The 27,174-nt window shown below is 28.4% G+C and overlaps 1 protein-coding gene across 6 annotated transcripts; it reads right to left on the bottom strand.

Moving 5' to 3' along the window:
* Nucleotides 1-43: 43 nt before the first annotated feature.
* Nucleotides 44-26,234, bottom strand: LOC143246315 (protein FAM13A-like). Of its 6 annotated transcripts, none has more exons than XM_076492829.1 (24): nucleotides 25,963-26,234; nucleotides 24,454-24,844; nucleotides 22,839-22,959; nucleotides 20,826-21,015; nucleotides 20,420-20,629; nucleotides 19,971-20,151; nucleotides 19,126-19,336; nucleotides 18,367-18,500; nucleotides 17,672-17,739; nucleotides 16,556-16,758; nucleotides 15,997-16,206; nucleotides 14,279-14,765; nucleotides 12,692-12,791; nucleotides 11,326-11,379; nucleotides 10,030-10,089; nucleotides 9,079-9,140; nucleotides 7,283-7,341; nucleotides 6,173-6,254; nucleotides 5,646-5,839; nucleotides 4,870-5,100; nucleotides 4,510-4,673; nucleotides 2,993-3,094; nucleotides 1,334-1,388; nucleotides 44-596 (listed from the first exon to the last, which is right to left on the bottom strand). In XM_076492829.1, exons 3-24 carry the CDS (start codon nucleotides 22,899-22,901, stop codon nucleotides 528-530), a joined length of 3,189 nt encoding a protein of 1,062 aa, XP_076348944.1. In that variant the 5' UTR covers nucleotides 22,902-22,959; nucleotides 24,454-24,844; nucleotides 25,963-26,234; the 3' UTR covers nucleotides 44-527. The 6 variants fall into 6 exon arrangements, with proteins under 6 accessions (XP_076348944.1, XP_076348948.1, XP_076348949.1 ...); XM_076492833.1 differs by having other exon boundaries at nucleotides 17,672-17,736; nucleotides 25,963-26,232; XM_076492834.1 differs by lacking the exon at nucleotides 24,454-24,844 and having other exon boundaries at nucleotides 17,672-17,736; nucleotides 25,963-26,201.
* Between the last annotated feature and the right edge of the window lie 940 nt (nucleotides 26,235-27,174).

Here is a 27,174-nt window from a genome sequence, read left to right as displayed (position 1 = left end):
GTATCATTTGATGAATATCTTCTACATTCAACACACGTTACAATAACAAAAAAAAACATTTATTATATAACTGCAAAGAGAACTTTACTACTGAAAAACACCAATCAATTTATCAAGCAAAATGTCTGCACGTATATATAAATGAAAAAAATATATATAGCAAAAAATATATACATATATATATGTGTTATATTAGCAAGTATATAACAATTACTGAATATGGTTTTCTAGTCTACATGAAATTTCAAATCTGAACTTAAGTTTCTTTAACACAATACAGTAAAGTCAATGAAAACAAACAAAACTTCATTAATATCAATCTTTACACAGAAACTGGCTATTCAGCTTAAAATATTAACCATCGTAATAATGAGCTTGTATATATCTCTAACATCACAGGAAAAATAAATCCTTGTGTCTTCCACAAAAACAGAAGATCAAATCTCTATTTTGTTTTTCTGCATTAACTTGAAATCAATAACTTGGTATTTCTAAAAAATAAATTAGATTAAGCTGGTCTTGAAATCTCAGATTCTATGGTGAAGTTCATGTTTCATTACCAGAGCTTCCAACAGTTTAAGTTTTCCTTTCGTATGCTGTAAATGTAAGCATATAGTCAGTTACAAATTCCTTTTAAACTAAATTTTAGCATTAACAAGTGCATAGAATATAAATGATAAACAATAACAGTAAAGTTGGTTTAGTGTTATCTTCTATGTAAATATATAAAATTTATATTATGTAAATTTACTGTTACATTTTACAGACTTAAAACATTAAAAAAGCTTTCTTCTAGAACAGCTAAACATTAGTTTCAAAGTAAATAAAAAAAAAGTAAGATAGTGTAAATCAATTTTAATTTCTCATGAGATGATTGTCATTGACAAACATTACAATTTTCTACCTAAATGTACAAGGTCTTACATTAAATTTAATGCTACAATTTCAACCTGTACAGACAAAAACTGTTTCAAAGATAAATTTGCTTCATTTAAATTTTATACAGGTCTACTAAAATTACCAAAATGAGATCATGAATTTTCTGATAATTTTTAATTAATGCCAGTGTATAACTATAAAGTATAATTATTCTTTTGCTTATGAAAAACTTATTAAAAGTTGAAATTTATTACATATCCATATGATAAGAATTGATAGAATTTAAAACTAAGCAGTATGGCAGAAAAAAAAAAAAAAGTCAAGTGAAAGCTTCACACAAACTTAGTACAGTAAGAAACTTTACATCCTCCAGTTTGACAGTCAAAGAATATTTATATTTTTACAGAAATCCAAAAAGGAAACAAAATATAGAAAAAATGTTAGTTGTAATTACCTTGTACTCACTGTACATGGGCTCCACAGAAATTTTGTCTTCTTTCTGCACTTTTCTAAAGAAATTTAAAATAAAGTTGTAACTATATATCATAACACATGCATGAAAAGTACATTAAATGCACACTGTCAGAAAGTCCATCAGTAAAGTTGTTTTTGTTTTAATTCAAAGCACTGACTTATAACTTAAATCCAATGCATATACTTTTAGTGCCTTTAATGTAATATAATAACTCGTATACAAATAATACAGATCTACTTTTCAAAAAAAATAAAACAAAACTTAATCATTTTCCAGTTTCCCATAAAAACTAGCTATTAGAAGCAATTTAACCCTACCAATATAATCCATATATTGCACAATGATGAGTAACTTTATATTTCTGCCTGTTAGAACAACTCTCCCCTTATTGGCTTAGCAGTATGTCCAAAGGCTTACAGTGCTAAAACTTGAATTTTGATACTTTGGTGGGTAAGCATACAGAAAATTTATTCTGTAATTTTGTGTTTAACCAATCTAACTGCTATAACATTCGCTGTAAAAAATCTATGAAATTGTTAATTTTGTGTGTAAAATTTCTAGAGTGCCAGAAGTAATTAGTGAGATTAATATTAATATTGATGGCATTTCTGTTTAACATTTTTGTGTGACTGATGTTGCTAGGGGTCCTGTAACTAATGAGGTCATAGACCCATAATCAATCTGTTGAATGAACAAGAAAATTTTCTAATAACCAACAGACCCACTTCCATGAATAATTACAGGATTAAATAATTACATATTTACTTCAACAACACACTAAATTTTGTTAACTAGCTGTTTTGTGGCAGAGTTCATCTAATACATGCAGCATTGTGTGTATAATCTAAAGTGCCACTATGTATAGTATGAGTTTTATTTCCAAAATTTATTTCAGTAAACTACCATAAAATAGCAAATTATTTCAGTACTATAAGAAACATTCAGTCACTAGCTACTAAGTCAAGAAAATTATGGACATTTTTGTTTGTAGCAATCGTTTAAAAGATTTTTAAATTATAACATTTTCTGATTTTACATCCTCATGACAAAAACTGCAGAAAGAGAATGTATAGCACAAATCCCACCAATTATAAATTTAAATTTTGAACAATAATTTCTTTCATATAGATGAATGAACTCCACTGAGCTCAACCAGTCATATCGTGTAAACTAAGTAAGTTATAAAATGGCTTAACTTTTTTTTTTTATTCAAGAGTAATGACCTCAAAAATAACCCATTACTACAAAGAAATTCAAACTCCAAGGAACAATGAGAATTTCCTTGTAGTAATATCAATACTAAATACTAAGCCATATATAAACTACATTTAACACAAGTTTTTAATTATATAAAACTAGAATAACTCTTAAATCTTTAATGATCAAATGGGACAAAGATTTTTATATTAAGAGAGTAATGTATTAAATGACTAAGATAATACTTCCACAATAATTGTTATGAAAATTTCCTACCTCCTATGCACAAAAACAGTGATATATCTCTTAATGGAACACTGGAGTCTCAAACCTGTATCATACATAATTTCACAACATATTGACTTATCACAATTATAAAAAGAAAAGTACTTTAGAAATCAAAGTTTTCCAAATAAAAAGTTACGATAAAATAATTCTTACTTTCCATTTTTCCGATAAAATTCTTCTTCAAATTCACGCAAAATCCTTCTCAACCTTCGTTTTTCGAGTCTTGTTTGCCTTCGTTGTTGAAGCAATTCAGGCCTAAAAATTAAATTGCATGTGACTAAATATAGAAAATATTATAACTACTACATCAAAAATGCACTTTAAAACTTTTATTGTGTATTGAAACTTTATTTTATATGAGGGAAACAAAAATTACTGCACTCTTGCAATTAACGTATAAAGTAGCATCAATAATTACCAAGAACACACAATCTTTGTTTCTAACATTTTAAAAATTATCAATGAGAAAAAAGTTAATAGATTAAAATGCTAATATATACAAGTTAACTGCAAAAACTAAAAGACAAGGGCCTAGAATATAGCAAAATATACACAGCTATCTTATTATGGTGATTAAAAGTTTTCTTTTTTAAAAAAAAAGAAAATTAATTTGGATCAAGTATCTTGCTTCGATGAATAAACTATACCAAAACAATCTATAAGCAGTTACCTTAGATTAACGATTACCTAAAAAATTGCTGTTTACATAGCTTTGCTATAATGGTAGTATTAACTTTAGTGAAAATTTAACACGAGTATACATGACAATATGCTTAGATTAAGAATTATCCAAAGTTAGGTAACATAGTATAAATCATACATACTATTTAAGTAATTATTACTTGTTTCACATACTCAGTTTCTCACACAAAGTAACCTATCAAACCAATACTTTGAAGCATTAAAGCATTTTTGTCCTAAAAACAATGTGTACATTCACATTACATTGAGAAAATAACTGCCTGAACTTTTATAGGAATTACATGTTGGAGACACTGTTAAGATGACAGCACACTGGTATAGCTTGGTGCAGTCCACTTTTGTATTGTTGAAAGAAAGTAGTTCCATATAACATTTGCATTTTAAGCCTATTTTACCATTTTCAATAATTTTTTTCTATATTTTAATATTAGAATGCTTAATATTTCTACTCATATTAAGAAAAACACAGTAACCGAGATCACAAGTAGAACTATATTTCAAATGTGAAAATACAACAAATCACATTGGACCATCTTAATTTTATACATTAACTATGACATTAAAAAGTTAAGAAAATTAGTTTTAATTAATTAATTTCTATACAAAGTTTATACATGGCTATTTATGCTGCAAAAGTAGCACCAGTATACCTAACAAATGAATGCCTTCTTCAGCTTGTTACACAAGAAAATATACAGTTTTACATTCTAGCCATCACACCGAGGGTTTGTTTATAGGGATCAGTTGTGTGTTAATTTACGTGCTCTCAGTGAGGCTGCTCTTATTTATTGACTGATTCCCAATAAGCCAGAGCCCATTCAATGCCACAGTATCTCGGTTGAGTTATTAATTTTATATACAGTATTTTGCATTTTGAACTCATAATACTAACAAGCACGTAAGCCTGTTTTAATGATCACTTCAGTAAAATTCTAATAAAAACAAGGAAATGAAAAGCAAAAACTTACAAAGACAATTCATGAAAATTGGAGTTACTGAATTCTGCAGTCACTGATTTTTCTTCATGCTTGGATATATCTCCTTTTTGAATTCCTGCATGTGTGTGTTCTTGAGGCAACACAGCAGATGGAGATGCTTCTGTTAGACTGGATGGGGAGTTTTCAATCTGTCCCTATCAACAGATTTAAAATAACTACTTCAGAAAGTATGACTTAGGAGAAAATAAATTAACTACAGAAGATATTTATACCATCAGTATGTTTTTCATTGTAATTTGGATGATTTTTTTTAAATACATATAGACATATAATACTATTCCATATCAAGTAACAAACACTTGCAATAGTTTTTAGCAAGAATAAACTTACCATTAATCCAGATCTTTCTGGGGATTTGAAGTCCATAGCAACATGTTCCAAAATAGGTTGCAGTTCTGTTACAGGCTCTTTCCCTAAAGAATTTCCAAACACACTAATTCTGCCAGACATGCGTTTAACATTACGACAGCGGTCATAAAGAGGATGTGTTACCTCTTTCTGGTTATCCGTAAGAGGTTGACCAGGAGATTTTTTAAACATTAATTGATCTCCTGTCATATCCTAAAAAAAGTTTCAATCCATATTTATGTATTCATTAAATATATACACAAGTCAATAACTTATCTAGAAGCACACACCACACAGAGCTACTAAAAGGATAAACCAAAATTTTTCAGTATTTAGATGATCACATTTGGATATAACGAAAAATACATTAGCAAGCTAATTCCAAAATCATTTGGATATAACGAAAAATACATTAGCAAGCTAATTTCAAAATGATATTTCTTTGTTAAATCTTAAACTGTTAAGCTGTTTTCCCTATTAAGTCTTTCATTAGATTAAGTTCAGTATTATAAACATGAGCTACAAAGAAAGTGCATTACTGAAATGATGTGCAACCAATATCTTAAATTAACATTTCATTTAAAATTCAAAGAAATTTGTACAGAAGAAAAAAGCAATTTTGAATTCTGCAAGATATAAAATTTTATTTTTTTGGCAATGAAAACCAAAGTTTAAAATTAACACAAAAATCTGATAAAAGTGGTGAAAGTTTAAAATATATAAAAGGTATAAGCAAATAAACATTTCCTACTATGCACCTCAACAGTTTCTGGTATGGTAACAACATGTTTCTCTTCAGACAAATGTTCCTTGCCCTTATCAAGAACTTTCTCCACTGGGAACTTATAACAGTCTGACAGGTCAGTGTGGCCCACATGTCCACTCTTATCAGCAAAATGTGTGAAGATATAATCAACAGAATCTTGTTCCAACTGTTGTTCTTCTCTGACAACTGTAAAAGAAACAAACAATCTATGATATAAACTCACAACAGCTGATAGTAAATAGTAACATAATTAACCAAGTGATCTTTTAGATATAATTCTCCATTGATGAATGAAAAGTAATTTTGTTTTAACAAAGACCTCAATAATGAAAATATTCTAATACTTTCAAAAACTCAAATATACATTTGGATGTATATAGTTTTCAAAAAAATTTCAAAAGCAAATGCACAAGAATGTTTCTCATTTACTGGAATAAATGAAGATAATTTAACCAATTTATATTCTTTTCTATCCTATGTTCAAATCACTTTCATTGAAATAGTGATTTCTCAACTAACCTTTGAGATGTTTCCGAAGTTTGGTAAGTTCACTCATCATTTTTTTCACTTCAGGATAATTCATTTTATCAGCATGAGAAGGCTGTAAATAAGAATTTTTAATCTACAATTATTTAAATAACTCAAGTTAATCCTAAAAAACTAAAATTCAAACAAAAGTATCGTGTTTATTTTATACAAGGAACATGTTACTACACAATGTAAACTGTTAATTCACTAAAGTCTGTATGATACAAACTATTAATCAAGAGTAGCTTACTGTACTTTAACAAATTATTTTAACTATATTACATTTATAAATAACCTGCATAACAGTTAAATACAATATTATGATATTAATATAATAAGGTTTTGCTAATAAAATTTAAGAAATTCTGAAGTAATTTGAAAGCATGTGTTGCTACTGTATCATCCACAAAGGCCACTAACTTTCCCCATCATGTTCTTTAAATGTTTCAACTTGCCTTCACATAACAATTTGTTTAACCCTTAGCAACATATAATGCAATATATGTTTAAAACCTAACATAAAAAAAGAAAACAAAGCTCAATATTCAATAGTGAACTACTTTAATACAGTAATGTTTTTTTTTTTAAAAGAAATGAAGCAATTCAATTGTGATCTTAAAGCACATCATAAAAGATATGCTGGACAAGTCACATCTTGAATGAGGATATTTTATCAAGAGTGGCTTGTTTGAGGAATCTTCTGACTAACAAGGGAAAAAGATAGTTGGAGTTTCTAGGATACATCATGAGTAAAGAAGAAAGAAGTCTTGTTCTATCTAGAAAAACACTGAAGGAAGCAGAGACTGTAGAAGAAAGATTGACTTATGTCAAGAGTATCTGAACAGATGAATGTTTTGACACTGGAACTTCTTTGTACCTCAAAGAGAAGTGATCTAGGTAAGACCATGGTAACAAAGGTCTTGTTTGGATATGGTACATAGAAAAAGTTGTCACTGGTATATCAATACAATGCTGCTAAACAGTTTTTAATTATAGGAGTATATCACTCTGCCTCAAAATATAAAGTGGGACTAATCATGTGGTATCTCCCCCTTCTTTGAAACCCTGCCAAAATATTCAAATGTGGATTTGATTACTCACTCTAAAACCATAATCTCTTTCAAAATTCTCTTCAAAATGTCGAATCTTCTTCTTTAGTTCTGAGAAAAGACAAATCTGAATTTCAACTAAAACTCTCAAAAAATAATTTTGCAAGAAAAATTTTAAAGTTCTTTAAAAGTTCACAAGATTATTACATATATTCTCCTATCATGTAATTGTTATTTCTAAAGAAATATGTATTTCAAATATACAACACACAAGTGGATTTTTATAAAAATATAATTTAGGAACTGTTTGGTAATACCTAAATACAATATTATTTAGGTACTTATTTTGATCTTACTAAAAGTTCTTAACAGCTAACCAGCATTTACTATGACATTGTGCTCTGATCAGTCACAATATATTGCATGCACTTCATATAGTACTGTTATTATAAAAAACTAAGTGTAACTGAAACACACATCATAAAACAGAATGAGCAAATGCACTCAGTGTTCTTGTATGAATCTTCCATATCCATGTGAACTAACCACAAATTATGGTCACTGTACTTAAAGTAACATGTGCATATGGCATAGAAAGTAAATTTTAGAAATTAAACATTTTTTTAGCAGATCTTCACATTTCTAGGCTGAATAAATATTTGCTGACTTACATAAAAATATGCAAACATATATAATGTGACAACTAAAACCAATATGATACAGAAATTCTCTAACATATTGCAATCAGAGAAGCTTTCCCGAGTTGAGTGCACACTTGCATATAAATTTTAGAACTAAGTTGAAATAAGAGCTAGAATTACTACATCGTTTTACTTGAAAATACTTAAGAATTAATATTCTGCAACCTCTAAACTTTACTTAGTGTAATTTATACAGAAATAAATATGAAAACAAATTAACTTATTTCTGTGCAGTACCAATGTAAGCAATACCCTCATAATTAGTTTTTCTGCCAACCCAAGATATTCGTTTATATTTAATTTGCTCAAATTATCATCCCCTTAGAAATAGGGCCTTTTTTGTTTGTTTACCACATGACTTCTCTTAACAATTTTACTTCAAGAACCTAGTATGAAGAGGTTCCACGAGGACTGAGCTATAACTAATACATCTCAGCCTTGAAATCAAATACAACTAATTGTCAAAAATGATTGGTTAGAAATTATTTTTGTCCATCTCTGTCATTGTAAAGTAAAAGTGAAATAAATTTCAGATCTGTAAGAAACTGACCACAGAAGCTTGCCCCAAAGTATGCTTGGAAAAATAATGTTTAAGTAAAAGTATACCTAAAATACAAGTGAAAGTTGTGTTCTTTTAGTCAAAGCTTTCACTGTTCATTGGAGTTATGATATTTTCATGGCTACATAACTACCTCAATAGGTGAAGTAAAATAACAAATAATAAACAACTGATGAAAAGAGCACACTTAAGAGATCATTACGTATTCAAAATGAAGCTTTGTAATCATTATTTTTCTTTCACATTTTTTAATAGTTACTTCTGTTGTACATACGAGTTTGTATGTGTATATATGAGTATGCTATTACCAAAACATACAAAAATTAGTTTTCTTGAAACAAATAACTATTTAATACATTCACATTATTTTACTGACAGAAAAGAAAAACAAATAAAATAAATCATTTTCAATGTATTATTGAAACAGTTTCAAACAAATTTTCTGAAACTTCATCTAAAATGTAAAACAAATACCACAACAAATTATATGAATTGTTTCATATACAAATTATGTATTATATAGAAAGAATGTCAAATTATGATAAATATTTCTGTATATGTAACAACATTACAAATATTTCAACTTACTATGGATCTTCTTGGTTAGTTCTTTAACTGAAGATGCAACTTTATCCTTACTTTTAAACACCCTATAAAATTAGAAAAAAAATTAAACTTGGTTCAGATGTTTGAACTTTAAATATTTTATATCAGAAATGTTCAAATAAGAAAGGCTATATATATAATTCTCAGAATAAATTATCGTTTGTATTACAATCTACAGTACACAAACACTTGTGTATTCCTTGGAGAGAAAAAAAATTGCTTCTCTGAAATAAACAAAATTTTATAATTATTGCATGAACAACAAAAAAGTTTAATATCCAATTGTTTTAAGAATTATGATGCATAAAGCAAAGTAAATTTTGAAACTAAGAACTGAAAAACAAGCCTATTAAATATTCAAAAAACTCCCAATGATTTTTGTAAATAAAGTTTTATTTTAGTCTTGCACCATTATTAAAAGTATAAACTCCAGCCATTTGTACAGTAGCTTACTTGGGGGCATCAAAAATGTTTTAGTTTTCATTGCAACAATTAAAAATAAACAAATATTAACAATATACATTGTACACAAGTTAAGCACCATCAACTACTCTTTTCTGTGGTGTTGACAGGCATTTTTTAAAAATATTTTAACTAAAAGTAACTTTCATTTAAAACATTCAAATTTTAACATTCTGAGGCTGATATTCTTAATGACTAATACATTATTTCTTAAAACATTTACCTCTGACCATTAATGCTAGTTAAAGTGCTTCATCAATATTTCCTTTTAAACTAGATGAAATTTACACACACAAGTCCAAGTGAATAGAAATGATTCTCCACACAAAACTAATTACACACGGAATCAACTGATGCCTTTCTAACATCAATTATCTTTAACTTTATAAAATTTAGAATCTTAATACATTCTTTTAATAAAATTAAAGAAAAATTACCTTGAATGTATTTTACATTTGACTATCTACCTACCTATTTGTAAAAACATGTTGGTCCTTGGGTGAAGAAGGAGGTATGTTTGGATCCAGAGATCTAATATATATTCAAAAACAACTAATTCAGACAAATATTTCATGAGTATATTTCAAAGAAAATAAAAATTTTAGATGTTCAGAAATTTCTTACTGCAAAATAGATAATTTTTCAAGTCTGAAATTTAGAGTATTTTCAAATATACAGTAACAAATTTATCAAAACAAAATACACAATTAAAGAATCAAAACTAGATTCTTCTATTTGAAAAAAATTCATCAATTACTGACTACAAACAACATTTAAAATATATTGTTTTAGATTAGTACACTTTCAGGTAGTTGTTGATCATTAAAACACGTTTCCAGAAACTAAACAAGTATCCAAGTGATGTACTTTTCTATGAACACCACATTTACCCTACATAATTTCAACAAAATGATTGTGATTGATTATTAACACCCACACTGACTTCATATAAAATGTAAATGAGCCATTTTAAAACTTCAGTGATGTTATGTTTATATATTTACTATTTGACTTTCTTTTTGCTCCCAGGTAACCCTAGTTACTATTATGGAGAAATGTTTTCTAAAAAGTGAAGTGAAAAAGGTTGTTCTTTTAATCATTGTAACAACTCAACTTCATGAACAAAGAGCCACAAAACATGCTTAAAATTACATTTAAGTATTAAAATAATGCACAGGTTTCTCATAAATTGACAACCCTTTTAAAATTACAAGTTTTAACAGTCAGAGAAATAATATATACTTATTTAAATCTGATTCCTATATAATGTATAGAGATGTTTAAGTGTCACTAAAGATAAAGGAAAATAACAATACCAGAACATTACACAGGTAGCAATAAGCCTACATAATGAAACATGAAAACATTTATAACAGCCAATTTGAAATAAAGTGTATGCAATAGTGATACACAAACTTCATGACTATCAATAAATATTGAAATTTCCAATGTTACAAATGGGATAAATGACCAAATCAGAGAACCAAAGAATTCATATATGGCATTCCCCGATTTTGAACTACTGAACAGAAAGTTGCTATTCAACATTCTTTATTAATCATGTACAGTTTGAAACAAGTAAAATACAATTTTACCATTCAATATATAATTTTAAAATATTTAAAAAACATCATGGACATTTAAGTATCTAAAAGCATAACAAAACAAAGTAATACGAGTTTGGTGGACTCAAAATATTTGAAATAATTTAATGTTTTAAATATTTTCATACACTTCAAATAATAAAGAGATTATTTTGATACTAACCTAAGATGTGGAAGACAAATTCCAGCACTTGGAGATAAAGAAGCTTCACAAAAGCTGTAAAACAAAACAAAAAACATACATTTTATGTCTGGCTTATAAAGATGTTATGATATTTCTTTAAACTGATGCTTCCTCAAAAACTCAATATACTGAAACCAAAATTTAAACATTTCTTAATCACTCATTAGGTCCAATTAAAAAACCTTATCACAAATGTCACAGTACTGTAAAAAAAAAAATGTATGGCATATTGAAGTATGGGCCTAATGATTCCATAACTACAGAATCTCTTTATTTGAACATTTACATTAATATCCAAAGTTCTGTGAAAACAGAAAGGCCATAGATTTGTTCCTACAATTCCATTTCACTGTCAACATAACTATTACACTAGAATGGTCCTTTAATATTTCAAGACTGAATGCCAGAGTTATCTTTCCATAAAAGACAACCTATACTTTGTTTTTACATTTATGTTAAACAGAAACAAGTTTAATAACTTCATCATACTTGCTTTATCAGTTTTATAGCTACACAACTTAAACTGTTTGAGAAGAGTTTGCAAATAAGCAGTAAGACTAAAAAAATTACCAGTCATAATTTTTTTTTTACATGATCACAAAGTGGGCATTACACATTCTGTATTAATATTTGAGAAAAAAAAAAAAAATTACAAATTCTCATTCCTATCTACATGTACAACAGCCCATGATTTAGGGCAAAGTAGCCACAAGTAACAACTCATTCAAAATTTTCTGAATCTTCCAAATTGAAATCAACTTAACCAGAAAAATTTACAAGCAAACCAATTAACTGCACTAGAAAATGCAACTTCATTGCTATCAGTATTCAATGCTTCATACTGAAAGTACAACTTAGAGATACCAATTATATTAAAAATCAATTCCACTAATTATTGATAGAGTTTCATGAATATTAAATAGAAAGTGAGTACCTTCACACAATATTTGTCCAATTCTTTATTAGAGGGAGTTGCAATAGGTAAAAATATAAAATTACAAAATATGTTACAGTATGTGGATATACAAGTTGGGAAGAATACAAAAACAAGTCATTAGAGATGGACAATAATGTTAAATACAAAGGTACACGTTTGTTTGTTTTAATGATAATATTCCTATGTACACTATATTAATAAAATTTTATTAATTTACTCCTAGTTTAAATTTTAGATGCTGGCAGTTAGAAATTAAATAAAGACCTTGATTTCAGAAACAAATATACATTATGCCAAAAAATATAATTCATTTTTTTTTATATTTTAAAAGATAGTCAAGATTTTAAACAAGTCTATGAAAGATAAGAACCCCACTTTCATTCCTTTTTTACTTTCAACATCACTCACTTAGTTTTCTTCAGATGATAAAATGATGGCGAAAGCATAGGATCTTCCAAGCTGCTAGTTGTAAGTGGCCAACTGTGATGATGCTCAGAAAGAACAGGTTCTGATGAAAAATATTAGCTTTTTTGGGTCAAATTTATTTAATATTCTGTACAAACAAATTAAGATCTTCATTATCAATATGCAATCAACTTAGAGTATAAAAGTGAATATTTCAGTCTTATTTGAGCCAATAAAAATTAAGTGAAATTCTATTACTTAGTTACAGATTTAAAATACAAAACAAAAAACCTTGTGTACATTAATTAACATACATGTATAACTAGCCATGTCTGTCTATGAATATTTTGCATTCATGAAAATAAGCATTTTGTATTTTTTTTTTATAAATAAAGATGATTTAATTCATTGAAATTAAATGTTGTACAGTTAATGCTTTAAGTAGATTCTATTTTTCTGTTTTAAATAAAACTTAATTTGTGATCTTTAAAACCTACATAAAAAATCTTTATTGTGCATATCAAATGCCTGACACTGCGATGCACCTGGAGAGAATTATTTGCAAGTCCTAAATTAGAAATAAATACATATATAAACATCATAGTAAAGAAACTTATTTGTATAGTTTATTTTTGCTTCATGCTCTCATAAAATGCATTATTTTATTTATAAAAATATTTTACTAATAACTATTTTGCATATCATTGTGCAAAAAATAAAACACCAAATAATATTAACTCATCACTTATCATTAATTACTGTCTGATTAAAAAATGAAATAAAAATACTTGTAAAGATTACAATGTTTAAACTTATACTTAAGCCTATCAATAAGTACTAGAATAGAATAGCTAAATAACAGTAAATAAAATGTTAATTTTGATGTTAAAATGCAAGCCTGTAAACCTTTAACCCATATACAGCTAGAAGTAAAACAAAACTTTGTTTCATTGAAAATTACATCAAGTCTTAAAGCCTTCAGCTTCTTTTATAAATATTTCTTTTGATGATAGCCAAAGATTGTGTATATGGAACTTAAAAGTTGTTCAAAACATTACTACTGTTACACAACAGTATGGCTATGTTGTTTTGCCATGTCTCACCCCCCCCCCCCACAAAAAATCAATACATACAAACTTATTCCACAATAAATAATGAAATCTTAAAGTGTTAACCCCATTCACTCATATACACGTGTAGACAGCCACATATGTACGTAATGTAAAATGTTATGCTACCCCTAAAAGGGTAGCAAGTTTTGCATGTGTTCCAGAATTAAACCAATTATTCTAGTTACCAAATGATCATTTTCTCAAATCTGTAATTTTATCTGCTAAAATACACCTTCTATATCACAACATTTATCATTTATGTAAATATACCAAGCAACATTCGAAACAAACTGAAAGGAGCCAATAAGAAACACGATTATTTTAAGTTATAATAAATAAAACAAGTGAGAAAATTTCATATAAAGTTAATAATGAATTAGGGATTATAAATTTTTTATATGAATTCACAACAGTTTTCAACAAACACAATTACATTCATGCAACAAACTTCAGGAAAAGTTTCAAAATTCAAACATACCTTGAACATCTTCATGATCACTTGAAAATGTAAAATCAAAGGACGGGATGGTGTTTTCATTACCAGTGTCATCATCACTGTAATAATGTGCATCCACAGTGTTAACAGGATGAAGTTCTAACAATGGATGAGAAAGTTTACTGCTGCTGTGCAAAACAGGTATTTTCTCACTAGCTTGATGCTTGCACACAGATAAATAATGCCCATATTTGTCACAACTACCATATTTATTGTTAGATTGTGTGTGAAGTCCATCTGAGGGAAAATTTTTGTTTCTTTCATAATTCTCTTTAAAGCTGTCCTCACAGTTTTCTTCTATTTTTGTCACAGAATTCTTGTATGTTTTAACTGGTACTTTACCAAAACAAGAATTCCTTCTTCTGACATCAGATTCTATTTTTTCACAAGATTCAGCCATAGATTTCAGTTGTTTGTCCATCACACTATTTACTTTGTGCATACTTTTCTGATATAAAGGTTGTTTGAGCTACAAATAAAAAAAAATTAACTTAAATGGGTAAAACATTAACACAATAAGAAATATGATAGTAGCAGTTAATTTTAAATAAAAACAGGACAAGCACAAGTTTATTTACAAACATTAAAAACTTAAAACATTAACATTTATTATTTAAAGCAAGAGATAGCTATACTTCACATATATCAACATTGTTTAGCCACTTACTTTTACCAACACAAAAAATAAAAACAAGAATTCGATTTCACAAAAATAGAACATAACTAATAGTAGTAGCAGCAACAGCTAGGACTTACAATGTTGTTCTCCACTGGATCAGTTATTAACACCTAAATTTGACCTCAAATCTCCAATAGGCAACCTAAAAAGCTAAGCCTAACTATAAAACTTAGCCATTCGTTAGTAAAGTATATCTTATGTTTTTAGACATATTTAATGTTTTAGAAATAATTATGAAAATGTTTGAGGAGTTTAACAAGAAAATATCAGGGGTAGACTATAATTAGTATCTGTAATAAAATATTTCATATTTTTGAGCATATAATAAAAATTTATCTTGTATTTCTATAACATAGCATGTAACATTTGTTTTAACCTACAGGGAGAATATTACTTCTTGTAGGTTAACAACTTAAGTATTACATTTTGTTAGTATGCACAAAATGCAAATAAAAGTGAAGTGAATGCATTATTCATGATCTTTTACAATAAAAAAAAAAAAAATGGAACAAATTACCCTAAGAGTAATATCACTTATTAACAAAAAAATAATTTTGCACAATAAACTTGCATGAATTTCAAATGCAAGTTATTCAAAATTATAATCTACTAATCTATAAGACAATATTATTTTTTTTACTTGGTACATCTAATAATGTATTTTGAAATAAATACTGTCAATTTAATTTCTGATTTCTTGAGCTACAAATAAAAACTTTCATGGTGAAATAAAACATTGTACATGAAAAATTGAAAAATATATTAAATACTTCATTTTCTATATATATAAGAAACTGAATGGGAACAATAAATACAATGTGCTGTAGCTAAAAACAGCATACTTTTCACGCTAGGAGATGGTAGGAGGAGGGGAACATAAACAGTTAAATGTCAGATTCATATAAAAGGGTTGAACATGAAAACATGTCTTATATACAGATATATTTCACCATTCATGCTGGTAATTACAACTTGCTTTAAGATTGTATACAAGATAAGTAGCAAACCTGTTGATACTTACTGGAGCCAAACGTTCTGCACTACGCTGAGCCTCATGGAATGCATTGAGACTACAGGTTTCAAAAATAGAATCTGATTGTACCAAAAGGTCCTGGATAGGTTTCTTACATTCTAATTCTGAGGATTCAAGTTCTTGTCTCTTAGCCAATGGAGGGTGAGGACTTAATTCTGCTGTGTGCATATACCACAGATGATCACACCATTTTGGGATCTACAATAAATAGGAAATTAGGCAATCACTGACTGTGTTTTTAAGTCCAATTTAAACTGTTTTTAAACTTATGTGATTATCAATGTGAAGTTAAACAGAAGAATAACATTAAGCTCAGCTACTCGTATATATTGTACCATTAAGATAGTTATCACAACCATTTCAAATTGCCAACCAATGCTAATTTAAACCATAAAAGTTGGTCAGTTCAAACAAGATAAACACAAGAATCACAGATTTTTTAAATTTCGGAACAATTTGATAGTGCCAGTCCACTGCACACTTCCTTTATAAAAAAACTTACTATCAACTATGTCTAAATTTAATATACAAATGCTATATAACTTACAGAAACATTTGGTTCTCTTGTCTCTACAACTGTGGTATCTAAAGGTACCATAATTCTTGTTTCATCTTCATTGATGTTTTGAGAAAACTCTCGAAACATTACAGGATCAATTGATTTTTGTTCAACAAAGCTCGACTTTATCAGTACACTTTCTTCTTTTGATGGCCTATGTTCCTTACGCTTTCTTCCTTGCTGGGGTAGTGCTTAAATCACAAAAAAAGTAAATAAAGCAACACTAGTGAATATTGTTAAATATGGACAAATTCAGTTTTTTTACTTTATTTAAATTAAACATATAGGCACATGCGCGCACACGCACACACAGATAGATACAATCATTTTAAATCACCAACAAGTACCACATTTTATACGAAATTTTTAACTGCCTGTTTCAAACCTTTAATCTATTTACATGATTTGGTACTAGTACTTTACAAATAGTAAAATTAAAATCAATGTATTCTACAACTTTTCTTCATCCTTAGTGCATTTCTTCATCTCTATGGCTGCAATGTTGCTAACATGTATAGATAAATTAAGTCTGTAAAAGTTAAAGTTATTTTCCAATAATATATTTCCTTGGTATTTTGTCCTGAACTCAAATATAATCAATTATCTGGTATTGTAGAAAAATTAAAGCCTATAAAAAGATGTAACAAATCAAATATGTACAAGCCAGTACCTGTCTAGATTTTGAATACTTAACTATAGTTATTTGAGAAAGTGCTTCCCAGACTCCTAGACTTTACTAACATATACCTAACTACCCAGTGTTTTTTAAATAGTGACAATTTATACAAAACTTGATCAATTTTCTCTTTCTAAATTAATTAATATCTTTATAACATGAAGAAATTATGTACTCTACTATTAAAAAAATTCTCAATAAACATTCATCTAATCCAACTTGAACGTTAGCTTTGAGTTAATTTCTATATTTTTTTAATATTTCTTGATGACGCAACAAAACCAGGAATATGTCTTACAAGAACCTTAGTGATCAATTAGCTTTGTAATTATTGAATTAGAAGTTAATTAATTTAATCAACAAGAAAATTCTAATATCAATACAGTTTAATAAACACAAATATTTAAACAATGATTTTTATATCTTACATTGTTGTTGAATGGTATGCATATCCAAGCATTTCACCATTGGCTCCTTATAGCTCTGAACTACACTGCTGAAAGGAACAATCATGAATACTTGTTCAGACAAGCATACCTTTAAATTATCTCCAGCAGCTAGGTTCTTTCAGACAAATTACAAAACAAAGATGATGCAACAGTAATTTAATGAGTCTTGTTAGGTTAGTTTCTGTACATAATGAAAGGAAACCATAGGTTTTTTGGTTTTTTTTATATATACAAAAACATCCTTAAATGTCACAGTACCAAATTTAGCATATATTAAAACAATAAAAACAAAAGATTTTTATAACAATTAAACAGTTTCAAGATCTCATGAAATATTTTCCAACATTCATCTTATGTCAATATAGAATACCTATCATATCAGAAAGACATTTAAGTTTTTAGAATATTTCCATTGAAGAGTAGATTACAATTACTTCTAAAATACGGTCTACTTTTTAACCAGATTGCAGAAAGAGCAACAGATAAATACCTACATTATCAGACAAAAAAATATTTTATATTTCAAAACATGTTAAAGATACACTAATGCTTTGTACAAATTAACTAATCTGGGATTTATTACATTGCAACATATGTGCTCACTTATAGATGAGTGCTTTAAATTTTTGCAAATTCAAGTCATTTATTATAAAAACACCCACAGCACAGCTCACCTGTCAACAAGAAGTGTTGGTACCTGAGCTTCTAGTGAAACATTTTCTGCATTATATTTTTCCATAGGTGGAATTATAATAGATAATGGCTTGAGATTAACTGATGGGTCAGATGCTGCTGAGCACAAATTCAACTGTTTAGAAACAAAATACAATTTAATTAGCATAAAGAAAATAGTAAATTAAGTAAAATTCATTCATTAAATCCTACTCATTTAAACAAAGGATTTTAAACTATGCACCTCTTTCTATTTGGTTACTATATACATTTAAGTGGGTCTGGTTACTATTAGTAAAATATATATGTATTTCTAAAACTTCTAAATAGTGAGAATAACACTACAGAAGTAATGCAAAATTTAAGCACATCCTGTTTAAAATGATAAATTATATTACTTAAATAATTTTGAACATATAAAGTTAGTAATATAGTTTTTATGACAGTGGTTTTTAAAATATATCTACTTTTTCCAGAAGCTGTTTAAAGATACAAGCAATACAAATGCCATTGTTAAGTTTTTTCCTAAACATTTTTATTTCATCAAAAGTTATATGTAACATCAACTTGATGTATAAAAAAACAAAATTTCTTGCATTTTCAAAAATCCCCAAAATAATGTTTCTTTTGGCAAAAAAAATTAGTAATACACTGGAGATATTTATGACTTTATAGAAAATATTTGTGACTTATAAGAACAATAGATCTTTTAGTCAAATGGCATCATCAATACACAACAATTATAAAAACATGAAACCTACCACAGATTTTAATGAACATGTTGAAATAACTCCTTCTGATTCTTGTGCATTCAAAGTATTCTTATCAGCAGTACATTTTATTCTTAATGACTTATCTTCATACAACTGGTGAACATCATTACCAAAAATGATGTTATTATCATAAACAAGGAGTTCCATTAGTACATTACAAACCAAATGGTTTTTACGGTTTTCTCCATCATAAGCAAATCTACAAAACAAACATGCATTTTCAGTCAACATAAGTGCATATAACTTATTGATAAAACCATTTTCCACCACTAGTAAATTTTATTTACATAATTAATCTCATTTAATAATGAAGTCAATACAAAAGAATAGAAATACACTGTACAACTACTTCTCTTTTTTTTTAAATTGTGAGGGAAAAAAATTTTTTCTCAAAAAGTCTTTTAAACCCCCTAATTAATAAAAAAGTTAACAAAAAAATAAGTAGGCTCAGATGCAAGCAATATTTCTTATAAAGTAGCAACTTATATTAAACATTTTCCATATAAAACTGAACAGAGGTAAACTTTTTAAAGTATTGTATCATTTTAAAATGAACATTCATGTATCTCAACTTTATTTTAAAAATGAAAAGCAACTATAACTTTACAAGTTTTTTCTATATAAAAAAAAAAACATTCTATTAAAACAATTAAAAACAAGGAAGAGAAAATAATCCATTTTCTAGTGTAGTTTGTTCAAGTTAAATAGAAAAAAATTCAATCACATGCAACTTGTTACCAGGAAATAAAACTTGGTGATAATTAATATGTGGAATTTTATTTCATTTTAATACTTTGTTTGCAGTCAAAAAATTAATGAAAATTTTGACTGACCTGAATATTTTTGATCCCAGACTGAATCCCATGATTGTAATCTCTTTACGTTGATTGTATTTTTGATTCACACGGAAAATAAACTGGGTGATAAATTTCAAAGTGTTGAAATTATCTAATGGAAGCTTTTCAACCAGACCTTTCAATTTCAAGACACAGCTTTCTTTGTCCTTCTGTATATCTGATAATATAAATTAAAACATAATTACAAATAAAAATAGTTTTAATATCAGAGTTAAAAATATCTCCAATGTTCACATCTACAAAAGATATATATTTATTACTTTTTAAATACACTCATGAATAAATGTTTATTGAAGTATATTTCATGTTGACATGGAAAAAAAAACAAAAAACAAGCATAATACTTACTATGCATTTTATTTGACACATGGTAAAACGTCATTACTACTTTGTTTTGTATATTAGAAAAACAAACCCTACATTACCTTGAACTGCAAAAACATAAGCTGGAAGAGTATCTTTTGGAATAACAGGGTCAGGCAGTTGATGTAAAAATATCTCCAGCAACACTGTAGCAGTTAATGCATCACACTCTGCTTCCAGTGGAGCATTCCCTGTCTCATCAAAGGCTATTCTCAAACTTTCCACTAACTGTGCATTTTTAGATCTCCAAGACAAATCAATCTTGTCAACACCTATATTGTTTCAAAAAGAAATCTGAAATGCCTTTTTCTTTGAGATGGTATCACAAAAATTTCACTGCACAATATATAAGTATCCACATTCTAGTTTGCAATAAGACTGAATAAAATATTGCATTACTAACAACTCAATAATATCACAAACAAAACAAGTTATTAATGTAATCTTTCACAGAATAAGCAAAGTTACCTTTTTCTTCAATAAAATGACAAATTCTCATCAAAACAAATGGAACACAAAACTCTGTAGAAGTCTTCTTCACTAACTTAGTTAATGGAATTCCAAAAGCTTTTGGTTGGATTAACAAGTTTCTATTTTTACAGCAAGATGCTGTTAAGTTTGGCAAATTATCCAGTTGTTCTTCACTATTTTCAAGGGTCTGAAAGTTCAAATACAAAATCTTAGCAAGTGTTGAAAATCTTTCATAATTTCTAAATCAAATATGAAAGTGCTGAATTATTTAAGGTTAGACTTGCTTTGAACCAGAGAAAATTCATACTTCAACATACAAATAAAATATACCATTATAATTGTACCTCTGCAAGTAAAATGGCTACACTTCACAGATTTAGTGCAACAACTAATGGTTACAATCTATCAAACAGTTATTTCAATGAAGATAAATGTAGAAGTATGGAACTCATCTTTGAATTTTTTTCAGGTAACTTCACATTGCTTTAGAACCTAAAGTAGGTAAAGCTGGTGAATTATGTTCCTCAATCTCTATCCAACAATGAAAGAACAATCAGTGTAATTATTCTTTTTCTTAGTATATAATATGAAGACAGTTCAGTATGCACATATAACGAATGTTCAAATGTCAAAAATACAGGGTGTTCCGAAAGTCACTGTGCACTTGTATATTTATTAACAGATATGTTTCAATATAGAATACAGAAGGTGAATATGAATGACAATTATAAACAATGTTGAAAGTGATCCCCTTTGGCATCAATACAGGCCTGGATCTTTCTTATTTTGTTTCTAAACACTGCTATCAGTTGCTGGTTTGAAATATACTGAATAAAATATGATTACAAAGCTGCATAGTGACTTTCCAAACAACCTGTACAAGATATGCTTTTAAAATAGCCTCTATTTCACCATTAATTACCACTAAAAAAATTAGTGGACACCAACCCACTGGTAAAAGCAGCATTAAGCATGGCTAGTGGATCTTTATTTCTGGAACATTCTAAATTATGCTAATCCTTGCACTAATGGCATAAACTAACAAATTCAATGTGTTTACTTAGCTGAAGCAGTCTACTTTTTAATTGAAGGTATTTCTTCTTAAAAGCAGGAAACAATGAGAAAATGAGGAAAGAAAAAGACCCATAACTATCCTCATCTCCTTTATTTGGTCACTCATTCCCAGTATGTACCTCACATAGCTCTGTTCAATTCAAAATGAGAGTGTCATCTGGTGTCTGCTGCTTTTAACTTCAACATAATCCCACTTTTAAAAGTAACACTCCTTCCAATCCAACATAATCTATTTGACAATGTGTGTAAAGTTTACAATATCCCAAATTATACACTTGTTACCTGTACAAGTTGCTTCACTTCAAAAGTCTAATGATACAGTGCAAGCATTCTGCACTGGTTTCACAAACAAATACGATTTATATCAAAAAATATTAAAGTGATGAAATCAAAGCAAAATTCTACTTTAGCTCAAACACTAGATTCATATTCCCTAAAAACAGAAATGAAAACTTCACTCTCACAGCATCAATTTTATTCATGTGTTGTAAAACTGAATTTACATTCCTTCTGGCTCCAAATTCAAAGAATCATTGCTAAGTTACACTGGACACAATGCAATGTGATAACTTAGGAACCAAGATAAATGTAAATTCAGTTTAACAACACATGAATAAAACCAATAATATGGGAATGACATCAAGTTGCTGTTTTTATGATACATTGAAGACAGTTTGAGCTAAAGCAAAATTATTTTTCTTCTATTTTGCTCAAGAACATAAATGAATTTCAATATTTAAATACATTCAATAATCTTTGGGGCAAAAGGTAAAATAACAGTAAAATTTGTAATGTCAGAACAATAACAATTTTTAATGATCTGCATGTTTGTTTGTTTTTTTTTTTTACATATAAAGAGTTTTATGTTATACACAGAATGACAAACCCATTAACAGACAACTGTAGAAACAAGTTAGTTAACACCTAAAAACTCACCTGATGAATTAGTATGTCAGATTCAGCCAAAGGGCTGTACAGGGGCCCAACAGGATATTTCATCTCTTAATAAGTACACCAACTGACTTATGAAATGTCTAGTTGCCACAGCCACAATAACCTGGATAAATATGGTTATGACATGAAACTTATCAATAATGATGCAGGGTAACCAAATATGATACAAAAAAAAAACAACTTGACATTCAGAAAATTAATTTTATTGTTCTTAAATTTTAAATCTTCGTTCAACACTCACATTTCGCACGTGAAGTAGTTCACTGTCTAACATACCATATTAATGCTTTTTGCTAACTAATACAAGTTTCTAATTAATTTTCATTTTTTCAGTGATGGAAACAACACTTATGTCATGCCAGATGTTCCATTGTTAATGTAAGACTTTCGGTGCTGGGAAGACACGAGTAAACCGACATACGAACTACTTACAATTCAATTATATTATTACTACAGGTGCTTCGTACGTCTTTTATACCGGGTTAAGAATTTGTTTACTTCCCGAGATGCCAACACTAATGCGCAGACTCATTTGAGTAAAGCACCCGGCAACTCGTATTATGTACTCCAACATCCCGGCTTTCTTCTCGAGAAAGCGAACCTCCTACATAACAAGTCTGGCATTTTGCCAAAATACATATAATACGTGTATTTTATTAAAGTTTTATTAGATGGAATGATTGAGCTGTTTATTGCCAAGTGCGTGAACTCACAAGCCATTACCCGGAGTGTATTTTGTTAACACTAACATACAAATCTCACATTTTGTAGTAATATGAAACCTTTCAACCAAATAATATGAATAAGTTAGGTTCTTTAATAGTTCACAAAAAAATAACGAACACAATTACGTACAGATAATTCACTGTATAAAAAAGTTCGTGCTTTTCACTTTTTATTCTCAAAATTCATCATTTAAAAAATAAACGTTTTATGTGAAAAATAACAATGCAAGTGATTTGGTTAATTTCTAATACGAATATAATAAAGAAAAATTATATTATTTAAGAAAAGAATTTACGAAACTATATAATAAACTAATTTATTTTTTGTATACGTAAATTTGTGTACACAAATCTTATTCTAACTGGTATAAGGTTATTTTACAGATATGAATAACAAGTTTACAACAAGTGCAATAATTACACCTGTCACAATAAAATTTCATGGACTCCCATTTTCAATCTAATAGTTTTCAATATATTTCATTGAGAACGTTCGAGAAAGTGTTTTTTTGTCAAAAAATAATAGTAACAGAACAAAAAAATTCATTCTTTTTATTTAATAGGAATGAAGTAAACAAGTCAATTCCAAACTATAAAACACCAAATACCATTACAGAATTTTAAGTTTACAGTTTATTAGTTTAAATATTTACATATAAGGACAAAAAAGCTACCACGTCTAACTATTGAAATTAGAAAACATTTGGCAAAACTACGTACACAAATCTGAAAAGCATAAATGTTTCTCTTCTTAAAGTAACGATTAGTTTGTTAAATTTATTTATCTACAAATTAAATTGATGAACTTACTGAAAATATAAATTGAAAAGTATTATTATATGAAATTTTAGTTACTGAAAAATGAAACTTACCTCTACCTAGGTAACAGCAAGCAATTTGTGACTGAATTTTACGAAATATTGGACGATGCACTGTAACTCGTGAGTGGCCAATTGGACAAGCAGCAGCAAACTGCAGACAAGCGAGTTCAGGCACAAGCCAAGAAACTTTTAAGGACTACCTGATGCTCACACTTTACAGGCTTCGATTTAGAAACAAAATCTATTCAGGATTAATGTCTGCTGAGACAAGGTTCAAATCCTGGCGAACAAACATTGTAATGACCTCTTTTATGGCTGCTTCAAAAATCGGCAAGACACCAATCTCATTGATAGCATTCGAAGAAAGAAACTCCTAGATTTTCAAATATGGCTCGTACAATCCACTTTTAAAATAAATCTCTTAATGGATTCCTATTAGATCCTGAAACAAACCATATGCTATAATAATATTGTACTAAATTCTAAAAACTTATGATTAAAAATCAAAGGAAAATATGTAAAATTACTACAATTACATTATATCTGCAATACACAGTACCGACGCGGCCTTTTGCACAATACAATTATTACGACTTATCAATATACTGGCTAGAATTATACACTGCAGTGATTTTGTTATTGATAAGTGAATAATAAAAATACTACACAGTATCCATGTAACTTTCAGAATATGGTATCCTAATTCACACTTTGTACTCATCTGACAAATCTATTAAAATCACTTAAATGAAATTACTATCTATTCTAACCAATAGGTGTTACGTTTTCAAGGAATGTTAGAAGTATAACAAAGATGCCTTAACTAAATTATGTCACATTTACTAATTTTTAAATAATTTATACGATATTTCTGTCAAGAAAAACTTAAATTACTAGAAATAACGACCTTATAACACTAAATTTCATTGTTTTAATTAGAACCTCAGTGTTACGCTTTACAGCTTACGAAACAATTTATTTTAATGTGAAAAGTTAACAGAAGTATTATTTATGATAATTAATACAACAGGCAAGGTTTACTATAAAAGGGAAACCAGATGACAATTTTTCTTCTTGAAATCCTCGATCTTCTAATTTTTCACCCTTTTACAGTTACTAAGTCCAAGAAAGTAACCGTTCGCCAATTTGACTGCAAACATTACTGTTAATGTTATAATTACCATTGCGAATTACTATAATTTTATTACGCTTGTTCTAAGTTGCTTACTGGAACAGTGCATTTACACGGTGGCTGTCCTTAAATTAAAATCTTAGGACTAGAAACCTAGTTGAATCCCAAGGAATTAACTTGAATAAATACGAATTTTTTTATTAGATTATTTTTATTAGATTACAACAACTCGTAACCTACTAATATTATTAATAACACTATTAGCGTGGAAGTTAGGATGTACAATATTTGTAGTTTTTGAGGGTTTTTTTTTATCATTTTCCAAAATTTGTAACTTTAGCAACGGTTCGAGAAATTGTTAGAATGGCATTTATTGTTTAGAACTATAATGATAATTCTTACTTTACAATTTACAATTAATAGCTTACCGATTTTCAAGGATGTACAAAACTTAGTCAGAAGTAGCCTTGTGGTAGGATATTTGATCAACACTCAAGCTATGAATACTTTTGTCATACATTTTCAGTATACTATAACCTATACTAACGTTAGTTTCAATACTATATATTTTACAATAAATTATTTCAAATGAGCACTTAGATACAGGCACGAAACACTTCGTCTTCTCTTTGTAACTACGCTACTTTTACCTCAACCTTGAATGCCAAATTACATCCGCTTTGTCGTATAAGATTCGGAAGGCGAATCGATGTTAGTGTGCATGCGCATTGGTAACAGTATTTGCAGGAGGGCCTCCATGTACTAGTGCAACAAAAGCGCGACAAAGGAATCACGTGACTACTCCTATGCGTGGAAGATTACCAGCTTAGTTCGGTGTTGAATTGTCAAAGATTTCACCGCCAAGTTTCGAGAAACTTTCTGGTTAATCTATTTACATTTTTAACTTTTCGAAAAGACCAAATAACACAGATCGACTAAATGGAAATAAAGAATTAAAATAGGAGTAACCGAGTAAAAACGAAAACTTAAGAAAATATTAATTATTGCAATTTATTTAAAGAGTGTAACAATAATGTTGGAAAATTAGGATAAACTACAAAGATGTAAGCATTTCAAAATGTATACTTCTTTTTGTAGTTTGTAGGCCTACTTGAAAGTGCATTAGAATTCATTCTAATTATATTTGAGTCTAAAATCTCAATTATGGTAACAGTTTCAATAAAACATTTATACCAATCAAACCTGTTAATAAATTACTTTGTATTATACATTAGGTGTGGCCTTGGCTTCCTCAGGAAAGTAATTATGATAATCTGGTGATAAACACAGAAATGTTTTGCTTCAATAATACAATTAATGTAAAAATCTCTTCCTAGTAAACAGGTTTTGAACGCTGTAAATGCGTCGGGAAGTCAGTAAAAGCATGGCAAAATACCTCAACTAATATCATAAAAAAACTGGTGTGCATATGTAGTATTTCAAATTTATTAATTCCCAGGCGTGGATTCCAACTTGAGACCTATCATAGGCCGGACGAGTATTCTGTGAATTGAATTAAACAGTTACCCAGCAGCAATTCCTAGAAAGACATTTTTTTTTTCAACAACTAACTTAAACTACCAGCCTTATTTCAGGGTTGTGAATAATTTTAATTTTATTATTTTCTCGGCACACAAGAC

Source organism: Tachypleus tridentatus, chromosome 3, assembly GCF_004210375.1.
Source record: "Tachypleus tridentatus isolate NWPU-2018 chromosome 3, ASM421037v1, whole genome shotgun sequence".
In the NCBI taxonomy this organism is placed as follows: domain Eukaryota; kingdom Metazoa; phylum Arthropoda; class Merostomata; order Xiphosura; family Limulidae; genus Tachypleus; species Tachypleus tridentatus.
The sequence above is the reverse complement of the archived record's forward strand: the minus strand, read 5'-3'. Positions and strand labels throughout refer to the sequence as shown.

Coding starts and splice junctions, on each gene's coding strand:
- LOC143246315 (XM_076492829.1), bottom strand. CDS start 22,901: ATGAAATATCCTGTTGGGCCCCTGTACAGCCCTTTGGCTGAATCTGAC. Junction 9,141..10,029: donor CAACATGTTTTTACAAATAG/GTAGGTAGATAG, acceptor CTAATTTTATAG/GGTGTTTAAAAGTAAGGATA. Junction 7,342..9,078: donor ACTAACCAAGAAGATCCATA/GTAAGTTGAAAT, acceptor GTCTTTTCTCAG/AACTAAAGAAGAAGATTCGA.